Below are 13,869 nucleotides of genomic sequence, written 5' to 3' on the forward strand. Positions count from 1 at the left end.
TGAAATAATGAGCTACTCCGACCTCTCTGGGGTTCTCACAACCCTTCAAAAATAATTTCTAAAATCTGTGATGACAAAATGAATGCAGAATCAGACATGCTTCCAGTGTCAGCAAGCAGGACGCTGTTGAAATTACTGGGTTCTGTCATTGTCTCTGTGGCTGTCATGCTTTAGTTGCCTTTCCAGCATTTTAAGCAACTCCTACATTTGATCAGTGGAGGCCAGAATGCCTTCCTTGTCTGGTAACAGGATGTGCGCAAGTCGGATACTCTGAATTGCATGTCTGGCCTCCACCCGCCTTACAAGGGAATTTATAGGGGCTAATTTTGGGGAGCAGCATGCTAGAGGCAGGTTGCCGAGTTGCCTTTGGCTTCCTGCTCCTCTTTGTTCCCGTCTCTCCTTCTCCCCATCCATCCATCCATCCACCCATCATCTATCTATTCATCATTTATTCACCCATTACCCATCTATCCAGTTACCCACTATCCATCCATCCATCCATCCATCCATCCATCCATCCATCCATCCATCCATATCTATCCATCTGCCCATTATCCATCCATCCAAATCCATCTATCCATCAATCCATGCATTCATCTCCCCATCCACCCACTACCCACCCATCCATCCATCATCTACCCATCCATCTATCCATCCATCCATCCATCCATCTACCATTCCACCCATCCACCAATCCACCTATCTGTCCACCTGTCCGTCTACCCACAGGCCTGCCTGAGCCCTGCCCTCTTCAGGAATCTCTCCTTGCAGTCACTGAGGTGCCACCGGTTACACAGGGACTATCCCAGGAGGAAATGCTCATGTTTAAATCACATTGTGATGAGCTCGTGTCTCAGCAGTGCTGAGGGCTTTCTCAGTGCTGACATCATCCCAAGTTCTAAATTGTAACTGAACAGACATAATTTGCTTGCTAGCCCTGTGGCAACCTGAAGTTGTGCTAAACTTTAATTTTTCTCAAGCAGGATTACATTTTTCCCTCAGACAGCAAACACTGGTTACAGTTGTTATTGAGGAAGGGCTAATAGGTGGAGGGGGAGTATTAGAGAAAACATGTGATTTTTGTTCAGTGTTGCAATTGGTATGCGTGGATAAACTGCCTCCCCACCCCCGAGTTGGCAGGGGCAGCCGTACCTCCTGGAGCCAGGCTGGCACCAGGGTGCACACGCATCCCGCCTAGCCTCTCTCTCTTCCGCAGTCTCTGCAACCGTCTGGAATCCACTGTTCTCTCTCTGTCTTCCGCCTCACTGTTTGTGTGAAGCTCTGTTTACCCTTGTGTGTTTTCTTTGTCTTCTGACTCTCTCTGTCTGCTTGTCTGTGTTCTGTGTCTGTCAGCGTCTGAGCCGTCTGACGGTGGCGCCCCCCTCTCCCTGCCTCCCCTCACTCACTGTCCAGACTCCCCAGCTTCTCCCCACCACTCAGAGCCAGGCCTTACTCTCCTGTGAATATCTTTTGCACTCGGGCCTGGGTGCTGTCTTTTAGCTTCTTCACTCAAGGCTGGCTTTCCATCACTTGAGCCACAGCTCCACTTCCAGCTTTTTGGTGGTTCATTGGAGATAAGAGTTTCACAGACTTGCCTGTGAGGGCTGGCTTTGAACTGCCATTCTCTGAGCCCAGCCTCTTGAGTTGCTAGGATGACAGGTGTGAGTTACGGGTGGGGCCTGGCTCATTAACAAGGCCCTGGAGCATTCTGGAACCCAGGAGCAAGGAAGAGGCAGAATTCAGGAAGGACCAGAGCCCTGGCCCTCCACAGGGAGCTCCCTGCACTTGGTCCTCGCCTCTCCTTCCGTCGCTCTGTGGGCCCCAGTGCTCCTGGAAAGAAGCCAGACAGAGATGAGAATCTTGTAACCCGGTTCTGTTTTTTTACTTTTAAGGGAAGGGCTCACTGGCCCAGCGTGGGCCACTGTTCCTATCTGGACTCCATCAGCAGTGACTAGTGGGGACTCTGTGTAGAATGGTGACTTGGTGCCCGATCACTGTTACCATGGTGACAGGAGAGGAGGGGACAGCCCATGGGCCTTCCTTACATTGTGCCTTGTGCAGGGTGTGGGGCATGGAGAACCAACCACCTATCTGTTTCCTGCTCCGGTGTCTGGGTTCCCAGTGCCTGTGGAGCCCCTGTGTGTGAGGGACTGGGGCCTTGCTCCTTGGTGTGCTGGATGGCCTGTTGCTGACCCCAGTGGCATCAACTGGTGCAGTTCACTCTGCTGCTCCTACCTGCTGGGTCTTCCCTGCCCCGCCCCCCCCTGCCCCTCCGGGACTCAGGGACCCAGGGAGGAATTGCTGAAAGCTTCTTCGTAGTGCCCCTTCCTGCCTGGAGGCACGTCCAGCCAGCCTTTCAAGAGCTCCACTCTGCTCTCAGTGCTGCCTGTCCTGTTTGAGAGAACTCTGTGCTCTTTGATAACTCACAAAGAGCCGGGCTTAGCAATCTCTTACCGCTTTGTGGATAATAAATGATCAGACTCTAAAAATAGCCATCAAATGTGTGTGTGTGGGCAGCTTGGCTGATTTCGGCGTTGCATAATGCGCGGTGCTGGGATTGGCAATCATGATTTAAATCAGAATCAACTTTGCTTGTTTCTGAGAGAAGTTTACATCTGCCTTGCGGTTGTAAGAGAGAAATCAAAGCAGCCAAGAGCTCGGTGCTGCGGGAGTTAGGGTCCTGCCTGTTGGTTCCGTGCCAGGAGCAGAGGCAGGCAGGCCCGGCCGCAGGGATGGGATGCAGACCTCTCCCACGGTTGGTGTGTGTGGGGGGGCAGGGAGCTGGGGCGGGGGAATCCGGGAGCCTCTCCTGGCTATGATGTGGGGATTTGGGACTACTTGGGCTAGCGCTCCTGAAAATCAAGGTTTATATTTATAGAACATCTTTGGGAAGATTTTAAAACTAAAGTCTCACTAAGCCTGCTTTTTTATCCCTAAAGCTTGCTTTTGGGTCAGGTAAAGGAATGGAGCTCTGGGGTTAATTTCGCAGGCAAGAAGCTGAGAGGACCAAAGCAGCAGCTATGCTAGGAGTGTTCACCCCGAGACCCTTGGTCCCACCCTGGACCCATTGCTGAGGGGCAGAGTGGTGCCGGCCACATCAGCAGATCCCTCAGCATTGGCTCCATCATCTGCACAAGGGGATCAGACAAATCCTGCGGTAGGGATGACTGAGGATTAAACGAGATATTAATGAGCTTAATTGATACTTACCAAGCACTTGCAGCTGCCGGGCTCCTGGTGCTGTCGGATAGTAATGCATAGCAGGCTGTACGCTCTTACAGACCTGCACCGGAAAACGCAGCTCGCCTGGCACTCACCTGACTGCCCAAGAAAAATGAGATTTCCTTAGCTACACCTTCTAGGCTCTTGTGTCTTGCATCACTGCACACCCCTCCTTTCCTGTGGTCCTTCTGATTTTACCTGTGATCTGAATAAATGCGTTTCTAAAGCCCCTTCATGGAATTTCCCCAGCTGCTAATATCCTTTCAACACCAACACGCGTCGTCACTTTAAAGACGTGCGTGAGAGTGCGTCGCGCATGGGGGGCTCTGCTGCCTGTGAACAGGCGCCTGTGACTTTCCCCAGAGCTTTTGCATACAAGTAGAGTGAGATTTCAAAATCAGAAAATTAATGTCGCTACGGATCCATGAGCTATCACCCCTGGGTTTTATTCAAACTGTATTATTGCCCTACTCATGTCCACCATAGCGAAGCTTTTCTTTTTCAAGCGTGTGGCTCCTGTGCAGTGTTTGCCGAGTCCTTTGGCGTTGAATGCCACCGGACTCTGGCTCGCTTGAGCGTGCAGGTCAGTGGTCATGTAACTCGGGTGCTGATGTCTAACACAGCCTGGTCTGTCTGGCCTCTCCTCACTGTGGAATTCAGTTTGTGCCCCGGGGGGGTGGTGGCAGCAGCTCCGTGCTGGGCACCCCGTTTACTCGTCCCCTGGTTGTTGAGGCCTTCCATCAGTGTCAGGCACTGTATGCAGGATTTTAGCTTCATGGTGGTGTTTTGAAGTGACATCTTTTGGACAGGGTTGCTCTGATGCAGTGCTCATATCCCACTGCTTGTCAATCAGAGGCTTTATTGGTGAGTCTTGCCTCAGACGATACGATTTGTCAGGTGGTGGTTTTCTGGTTTCATCGTTCCTCTTCCATGTGTTGGTTATACTCGACCCTGAGGACCCATCTTTCCTTCTCCCATGTTTGCTTAGTTTAGGAGGATGGACTCACATGCTCATCACAGTCTGCGGATGATAACTGACGGCTGTGAGCACCTGCTATGTCACTGAGGGGCCCCAGGTGGGCGGTGGGCAGTGGGTCTCCTCTGTCCTTTGGACATTTTTTGAGCACTTTGCTACCTTAGGTTCCCACAAGGCGTTTGAAGCACTGGCTTCTGTGCCTTGCTTTCCTCATTCCATCAATCAGCTGTTTCTCTGATGGGCTCTGCTTTCGTTTATTGGCAGGTGGTAAGAACTGAAATCTGAGCATTGGGTCAGTTGTGGCTGAGAGTCACGGTCTGCATGTTGGGCCTCCAGGGCAGAGCCAAGGAGAGGCTTCCTGCATGGCCTACAACGCCATGCCCGCTTCCTGTGAATGTCAATGCGCACTTCCCACCCACAGTCCTCTCCAGCCCAGTCCGGTGCCTGTCCACAGAATTCATTGCTCCTCCCCAGTTAAAACTTGCTTTTCCAGCAGGGAGAAGCATTCTGGCTCTTGAGCTCTAGCGCATATTGTTTGTTCCATCCCAGAATAGCAGAGTAGTTTTGGAATTGCTAATCCATACTGCCACAGAAAACAAACCTAACTGGGATTCAATCTGTGTTTACAGTTATTTTTATCTTTACTCTGAGAGCATATAGTCAAAATAATATGTCAGAGCATGGCGTGTCAGGACCAGATGTTAACAGCTCCTAGCAGTGGGGGTTGACGGCTGACAGAACGTGGTCTGCACGGGTCAGCCGGACAGGGATCCCTTCGTCCTGGCCACCCTGTGGTGCTCTGGGGCAGATTAAGGCACAGAGCCTGCTGTTCCTGGAGCTTCTACTGTAAGTGGGCGCTTGTTCCCATTTGTTTCCCTCCCTCCCTTCCTCCTCCCCTCCCTCCCTCCTTCATCTTTAAGTAGTTGTACAAAGGGGTTTCAATTCAACAAGTCTGTTTTGTGTCCGATGACGATGCCATCTAGGTTGGTGTCAGTCCCGCTTCTCCGTAGCCCTGCGCGTGTCCTTCTGTGGGGCCTGATTGGATGGCCTGTGCCTTGTGTCCCCACCGCACAAATGTGATGGAGAGTATCTGACAGCTGGACAGATGGACATCAAGGATACCTGTGGTGCCCATGGAGCCCAGGGTGTCATGAGGAGAATGAGAGCCCCAGGTCAGGCTTTGCAGGAGGCTCTTGGGGTCCTGGGAAGGTCAATTGGTAATGAATTCTTTTCTGGAGTTGTTGTTGTTTGTTTTATACTGCTCTTTTTTCTTAAGTTAAACAAAAAAACCGAAGTCTCTATGCACTGTGTTATAAAGCCTAGAAAAAGAAGCATTCCTAAATAACCCTTATACCAACCAAGACTTGGAAAATATTAAAAAGAAAAAACAAAAAAGAAAGCTTGCACTATATGAGAGAGGTCTGCCAGGGCCGTGGAGGTGGGCAGGAGGGGGGTACTGGAGCTCAGGGTGCTGGACCGCCCTGGTCCTAGATGCAGAAGAGGGTCGGGGTGCTGGGGTCTGGGTGCTGGGTTCCACTGCTCTAGTCTGTGATGGAATCGGGCCATGTGGCTCAGGCGGCGTGACTCCATCCACTAGGGCGGTGGTTCCACAGTGAGAGGAGTGTCCAGACAGCCAGTCCTGCAGGCAGCCCTTCCAATACTGAGGACAGCTCCATCCTGAGGGCAGCTCCACCAAGGGCAGCAGGCCCCTCCTGTGAGCAGCCCCACCCCAGGGCAGGCCCCTTCTGAGGGCAGCCCCTCCTAAGGTTCCCTTGGTGCCTGCCTGCTGACCCCATCCTCCCCTTTCCCCTCAGGACACAGAAGTGCTGAACACTGCGATCCTCACGGGAAAGCCTGTCTCCGTCCCTGTCAAGGTGGTGGGTGTCCAGGAGGATGGCTCTGTGGTGGACGTGTCGGGGTCTGTGGAGTGCAAGTCAGCTGATGAAGACATCGTCAAGGTATGGGGCGGGGCTTTCAGTCCTTCCTGTGGCTTCCCAGTGCTCCCAGGGCAGTAAGTCTGAGTATCCTGTTCTCAGGGATTAGAAGCCAGAGTGGCCCCAGCCAGGGGAGAGTGCTGGGTGACACAGTGACCCCGCCCAGGAGGAATCTGGCCCACAGGTCCCTGTGGGATGGAGGCCTCCTCTCCCCGCAAAGGGGAGCCTGACCTCCAGTCTCCAGAGGGAATTCTCGCTCATCTTCACACCCTCCTGTCCCTTTCCTCTCTTTCCGCACAGGGTAATATTCACTTGGTGTTAACAATCCACATGTTATTACCCCCACTTCTGTTTGTGCCTGATAATGTCATTGACTTTCTTTATGTTTTTCTTTTATGGTGTGAATGGCTGGCTCAGCTGGCTCGAGTGGGGTATGCTTCCTTTTTGTCAGACTCCAAAATGAATTTGGAGTCATTATAAGATAATAAATCCACAAGCTTGATGCACTGAATTTTGGTTAGTATACTTGAAGACCAGTGACAGTGAAAATACCACACAGAGCTCTTTCCATGCCCCCTGACTTCGTTGGACTAGAACCAGAGAGAGGGAGCTGGAGGGTGGGGAAGGCTGGCCATGGGTGCCCCTGCTGCTGGGCCGTGTCTGTGAGTCTGCATGCTGTCAGGAGGCCACCTGGGTCCTTACTTCATGGGCTCTTGGGCCGGCTCTGTTCGAACTACAGAATTTGGTGTCTCTTCCTCCTTTCCTTGTGGGCCGGCCTGGCCCAGTGAATTCACAGAGAAAGGATTTACACGTTTCCCGTGACCTTCCTTCCTCTAAGTTTCTGCGAGAGTGCTGAGTCCCAACCTGCTGATATATTTCAGGAGAACACAGCCATGCAGAATTCTGTCCCACAGACGTCCTGTGTCTCCCTGCTTGTGTTTTCAAGGGCTCGGTGTCTCGTTCTGTGGCTCCTCAGCCTTCGGTTCCTCTGGAGCCTCACTCCTTGCTCTTCTGCCCTGGAGAGCTTGACCTCAGAGAGACGAATGCAGGTTTACGGATCCAGGTTCACTGCCTTCTGCGTGGCTATCTCCAGAGCCCAGCAGCCTCTCCCCGCGTGTGCGGGCTCAGTGTTTTAGAAGATGTTTTTGTTGACCGTGCCCACTCTTTGGGGTGCAGTGTGGAGTTTTCATCTCATCCCCACCCCACCCCCCAGCAGGGCTGCATTAAGACAGGCTCGGGCTGGAGTCTGGCAGGATTTAATGAGGTGGCTGAGGTGTGGTTCACTGTGCCTCCGCCATCAGTGTTTGCCATCCATCTCACCATGACTCTGATGACTCCAGGATGGATGGAGCTGTCCACAGGGTTGCAGGCAGCCTCAGGGGTGCCCAGGGCGGCTGGACACACCAGCACACTTGGTGGTGCTGTTCTTCAGTCCTCCTCCTCAGGGGCCCTCAGGGAGATCTTCCTGCATCATCAACTGTGTGGACCTGCTCCACGTGGGAGCTCAGGAAGATGTCAAAAGTGGCAGCACACGAGCCCATGAGCCTCCCTGGCCCTGGGGGACAGACTCTGAAGGCACAAATGAACTTAAGTTGGAGGAGCGAGGACGGGGGTGTATCTGATCATGGTGCATCATATGCATATATGGGCATGCCAAGAGAAACTCCCTTTTACGACTAATTGACGGTAATAATATGAATAAAATAAAATGAAAAAAGAATAGCTAAAAAAGCTGGCATCTCAGTCTCACCTAGTGGGATCAGGGGAGATAAATGTCATTTGAAATTAACAACACATTTACACTCAGAAATGCATGCAGAGTAATTGTGTGTGTGGGTTCAGGGAGGGTGAGAGAGAGACAGAGGGGGAGGGTAGGGAGGGAGGGAGGGAGAAGAGGGAGAGAGAGAGAGAGACAGACAGACAGAGGGCAGGAGGTGGAGAGGGAGAGAGAACAAGAAGCCTTAACATTTTTGTGGAGGGTGGGATCTAGGGAGTGCATTGCTGTACTGGTTGCTCTGAGCTAAGGTGTTTCCCACTAACAGGATTAAGTACAGAGTTGCAGGAAGGCAGGCTGCAGGCCAGATCTGGCCCTGAGGTGTGTGTGTGTGTGTGTGTGTGTGTGTGTGTGTGTGTGTGTGTGTGTGTGTGTGTGTTTAACACACAAGTTGCTTAATTTTTGTTGTTGTTGTTGGTTGTGGGGCTTGAACTCAGGGCCTAGGAGCCGTCCATGAGCCTCTTTGTGCTCAAGACTAGTGCTCTACCACACTGAGCCACAGCACTACTTCTAGTTTTTGAGTGGCTAATTGTAACTAAGAGTCTCACAGACTTTCTTCCTGGGCTGGCTTGGAACCAGGATCCTCAGATCTCAGCCTCTGGAGTAGCTAGGATCACAGGCGTGAGCCACTGGCATCTGGCTAAGTTGCTTATTTTTAAAAATCACTTAATTTGTTGTTTTCATGTAGCAATTGGCAAATTCACATAGAAATCTGGATTTCCAGCTGATGAAAACTCACCAGGTCTGTGGCCCAGGGCACCATCTCCAGGGGAGCCTCACTCAATTGCAATGGGGCCAGGGGTCCCTCTGTGGGACTCCTGCCCCCTGCAGTTCACAGTCCCCACCCCTCCTCATTTTCCCCAGAAGGTCAGAGGATACTTCTCACCTGGCCTCTTGCCTGTGTGTCCAGGGTTCCTCTGATTCAGATTGTGCAGGAAAGTGAGATATTTCTTTTACTCTGGTCTCTTAAAAAAACAAACGCGACAAGTGGCATATTTCACTCTGTCACTCTGACAGAGCTCTGTGCCTCGGTAGGCCATCAGGGGAGCACTGGGAAATTGGCTTGTGTTCTGCCAGAGGACGCCTAGGGCTGAGGGTCCTTGAGATCAAATTGCAGGAGGAGGTGTGAGTGCTCGGCCTGCTGCCGAGGAGAGGAGGCCTGGGGGGAGTGGAGAGGGAGGCCGGTCAAGGGCCATCATGTGGGAGAGTTCATCTGTGCCTTTGATGTTCCAAAAGTGGAAGTGGAAAAGGGAACACTTTTAGTCTGATGCGAAGCGAGTGGCTACAAAGGGAGTGAGATGTTGGTTAAGCTTCCAGAGAGATGTCAGTGGCACAGCTCTTGGCTTCGCCTTCCTTGGCGTTTGACTGCAGCCAGATTGCCTGACATTGCTCAGCCTCTGGTTTCCTTGCCCATCACAGGACAGCCATGGCGGCAGGCATGGAGCCAGGCTTGCCTTGCCTGGAGTGACCATGACTGCGGCCTGGCCCCCTGAAGCAGGGGCTGTGGATCCAGCAGTGGCTGTGGCTCCCATGGCCCCTGGAGCTGGAGCAGACTTTCCACCGTGTGAAGGCAGAGTGTTCAATGAAAGGGCAGTGAGGTGAAAGGGGGTTGGAAACATGGAGGGTCTGCCAAATGACTCACTCCCAATACTCCACTGAACAAGAAAGGCAAAACAACAACAAAGACACACTGCAGCGTACTGAAAACAAGGGCTTCACATTCTGGAATGAAATTAATCTTTGCAACAGTGCTTAATTCCTATCCAGAACTCTTATTCAGAGTTGGCGCCTTCTGGCCTACCGGCATATAGACTGTCACAAACCTAGTATCCAAAACACGCCAGCTAGTTGTCTAAGAGAGGTTGAAGAGTGGCATTCCTTCTGGAAGCTTGAGGGGGGAGCCCATCCTTCTCTTTCCAGCTTCTAGAAGCCTCCTGTGTTCCTGGCTCACGCCCCGTCCGCCATCTTGAAGGCCAGCAGTGAAGCCCTATTGTCTTTACTGCAAACCCCGATTCCATGCTGACCCCATGGCCTCCCCGTGCAAAGCCCTTCATGGCCACGTGGGGCTGCCCAAATAACCCACCGCCAAAGCCTTCACTCAGGTCCACTGGCCAGGTCTCTTTGCTGCATGTATTGGTTTTCTAGAGCCACTGTGACATGTTACCACAAACCAGGCGGCATCAAGCAATAGAAACGTATTCTCCTGTAGTTCTGTTGGCAGCTCTCACTCTTCAGCCAGAGGCTCTGAGGGAGAACTACCCCCTCTCTCCCTGTCCAGGTCCTGGTGGCTCCCGGTAGGCTGGGCTGTGGCTGGCCTCAGTGCTACCTTCTTTTCTGATATGTGTATTTGCCATTAGACTTAGGAGCCACCTTTAGTCAGGATGACCTTTTCCAGAGACACAATTACACCTTTCTTTTTTTTCTAAATAAGATCACACAGTACTGGGAGCTAGGATTTGGACATATGTGTGTGTGTGTGGGGATGGGGGCACAATGATACCCCAGCGCTGTGTAAGGCCAGATTGTCCCAGGTCCCCAGGGCCCATGGCTGTCATGAGGAGGGGGCTCTGTTGTCTGCCATGGTGGCTTTTTCTTTCTTAAGTTTTCTAAAGGTCTTCAAAGTAAAATGTGATTTCCATATTGTAATGATGACTTAATCTTTGAGTATCTGTCTTTCTCTGCATTGACCTCATGTTTTTATGCTTTTGCACTTGTACTGTGTGCCCCTGGGTTCCAGCTTCCAGGACCCCAAAGCCAGTCATGCAGCATCAGCAGGGGACAAACTCCTTCCTTCACACATGCACAGAAATAACTACCAGCTCACGTGGATCTCGAAAACGGTGCCCCTAACTTATGGCTGAAATAATTAAGTTTTCTGCCTTCTGGTGTCAGCTGGACTCACAGTAATGAGACATTAAAGGGCTGATGGGAGGATATTAGCATTTTAAGCCCTCTCTCCCCTGGGGAAGGGTCTCATTTAGAAGCTGAGCTGTGAGCAGGGCACACAGGCAGGAGGTGCTGGGAAAGATGTTCTGCCATTTGCTGGGCACCAGGCGGAGCTTGGTGAAAGGCAGCGGCATCTTCAGGAGCAGCCGCCTCTCCCTGTGCTCACGTACAGCGCCCATTGCAAGGCAGGCTTGGGAAAGGGAGGGAAGGTGGTGTGTGTGTGTGTGTGGGTATAGCGGAGTTGGGGATCATTGAGGGAGACCGACCCTTCTAGGGGGAGGATGATGGCCAGGTGTGCTGGGTTCTGGCTAAGTTGGATTTGTGTGCTGGTAACAATGGTTTGTGCTCTTGTTGTCATTGCCAAATATGACGGATACTAATTTTACTTGGAAGAACACAGAGAACAAGAGATTTGTGGCTCTTTCTCCCTCAGTAATGCCACACAGAAAGTCCTACAAAACAGCTGCAGCTCAGTTTCTAGGCATGAGTTTCCCTCCTGCACATTTTACCAGGAGCCACGCAGCCGAGGAGCCACATAGCTGAGGAGCTACGCAGCCGAGGAGCCACAGAGCCAAGGAGCCATGCAATCAGGAACCACGCAGCCAAGAAGCCACGTAGCCGAGGAGCCACACAGCCAAGGAGCCACTCAGCTGAGGAGCCACACAGCCAAGGAGCCATACAGCTGAGGAGCCACGCAATGAGGAACCACGCAGCTGAGGAGCCATTCAGTGAGGGGCCACACAGCAGAAGAGCCATGCAGCCGAGGAGCCATGCAGCAGAGGAGCCATGCAGGGGAGGAGCCATGTAGTGGAGGAGCCACGCAGATGAGGAGCCACACAGCTGAGGAGCCACGCAGCCCAGGAGCCACAAGGTAGAGGAGCCACGTAGCTGAGGATCCATGCAGTGGAGGAGCCACATAGTGAGGAGCTATGCAACTGAGAAGCCACACAGCTGAGGAGCCACACAGTGAGGAGCCATGTAGCTGAGGAGCCACGCAGCAGAGAAGCCATGCAGTGGAGGAGCCATGCAGTGAGGGGGCCAGGCAGCTGAGGAGCTACACAGTGAATAGCCATGCAGCTGAGGAGCCACGCAGCCACAGAGCCACACAGTGAGGAGCCACGCAGTGGAGGAGCTACGCAGCTGAGGAGCCATGCAATGAGGAGCCACACAGCTGAGGAGCCACACAGCTGAGGAGCCACATAGCTTGGAAGTTCACCAGCAGTTGGGATGCCTTATTATTATTATTTTTTGCCTCATTTTGTCCCTCTTGTCCTGGTAATTTGGAGTTTCATTGTTCCACTCTTACTGGAGATGTGCCATCTATTTCCAGTCGGCCAGGCATAGAAACTGCTGCTTTCTCCACCTTTTGTTCTTGTCAGCTTCATTGTGATTCCAATACTAATTAGATCCTTTGTTCGTTTCTGTCTGTGGCATCTCTAATTAAGGACTTGTGTTCTGGAATCATTTCTGCCTCCTTCAGGGAAGTCTCAGAACGAGCCAGCCTCAACCCTGGCCTCACCTCATGCCTGTGCTTCCTCCCACCTTTTCCTGGAAGCCATTGGCCTGTTCCGTACCCATCTCGAGTGGACCCTGGCTGATGCATCAGATTCCCAGCCTGGTTCGATGTGGTTCCTGGTGCTGGTGGCTCTTGGAGACAGTTCTGTTTGGAGTTCAGTGGGAGGGGAGGGAACCCCCATTACTTCACAGCTAACCCTACTGTGCAGATGTGATGGTGGGCAGAACTGAAGGTATCAGCCTGGCATTCTAGTTCACTGGGCTTCCTGAGGCTTTGCTGAGCCAGGTTGGGTTCAAGCCCAGAGCCCTCAGTCCATGAGAGGCAGCCATCAGGGAATGGTGCTCGGGGCCAGTTCAGGCATAACATTCACACGGCTCCATCTCCACTACTGATGGGGTGTGTCAGGGGACCTTGTTATTCCAGGGACAGAGGACCGCGCAGGTCCCAGTACAGAGGGAAACCTGACCTGACAAGAGTCAGGGCAGGCTGGGCAAGGGGACTCACACCTGCAACCCCAGGCACTCAGGAGACCGAGATTTCAGAATTGCAATTGGAAGCCAGTTGGGGCAGGTAAGTCTGTGAGTTTCTCATCTCCAGTTAGCCAGTAAAAAGCCAGAAGTGGAGGTGTTGCTCAAGTGGTAGAGTGCCAGCTTTGAGCACAACAGCCAAGTGAGAGTGTGAGGTCAGCAGCACTGAAAACCAAAATGAAGAAACAAGGAGGAGCCCTCTGGCCCTCCAGCACTGGCCGGACCCTCTGGAGTCATTGATTGTCCTGTAGGGCGACTGCGGGCTGTGTGTTTCCACTGCCGGAGGCACTGACGGCGCTCACCAGCCTGGCTGAGACCTTAGTGGACGAGCCCTACCTCCCCCAGCTTAAACACAGAATGTGATCCATGGGTGAGCTGTGCTAATCCACAGAGGTGCAGGGGCCGGGACCTGCGGGCAGGACAAGGGCCTTGGTGGCTCACACACAGCCGTGCTGGGTGCTGTTAGGGCTGGGAAGGCCCTTGTGGGCTGTCCAGCAGCCTTCCTGTGGCAGAGGGTCGAAGCATGTGTGTTTGGGGGGCTCTCTCCATCAGACCCCTCAAAGATGATGCTGGGGCTCTGCAAAGAATAGCAGATCAGTGTACGGGTGAAAACCGGTACTTGTGATGATGTTCCCTCAGTCGTGCCTGTGAGGTGGCAGGATGTCCAAGAACAGACTCTTCCAATGGAGGACGAGGCTTTCTGTAGGCAACCAAAGGAAGGAAGCTTCCAGGAATCCTTGCTGTGCAGAGGGAAGGAGGACTGTGGAAGGTGGGGCCCGGCACTCTTCAGGGTGGGTGTCCCACTTGGAAGCAGGGTGTCAAAGCTCTCAAACGCTCATCCCCATGCCCCATGAGGGAGGTCCTGGACCCACCACCTGGGCCATCCCAGTTGAGGTTCCAAGAAAAGAGGGGTTGTGCCCAGTGCGGTTGCTGGTAGGAGATGCAGGGGAGACAGCAGAAGCTCCCACCATGGA

The 13,869-nt window shown here is 52.8% G+C and overlaps 1 protein-coding gene across 1 annotated transcript in view; it reads left to right on the forward strand.

Moving 5' to 3' along the window:
* Tmem132b (transmembrane protein 132B) overlaps positions 1 to 13,869 on the forward strand; it is a 131,455-nt gene that overhangs the window by 106,377 nt on the left and 11,209 nt on the right. Inside the window, exon 5 of the mRNA XM_048340717.1 lies at positions 6,013 to 6,156. Coding sequence (XP_048196674.1) covers positions 6,013 to 6,156 — 144 coding nt within the window. The remainder of the gene's footprint in view (positions 1 to 6,012; positions 6,157 to 13,869) is intronic.

Source organism: Perognathus longimembris, chromosome 3 (genome assembly GCF_023159225.1).
Source record: "Perognathus longimembris pacificus isolate PPM17 chromosome 3, ASM2315922v1, whole genome shotgun sequence".
NCBI lineage: Eukaryota > Metazoa > Chordata > Mammalia > Rodentia > Heteromyidae > Perognathus > Perognathus longimembris.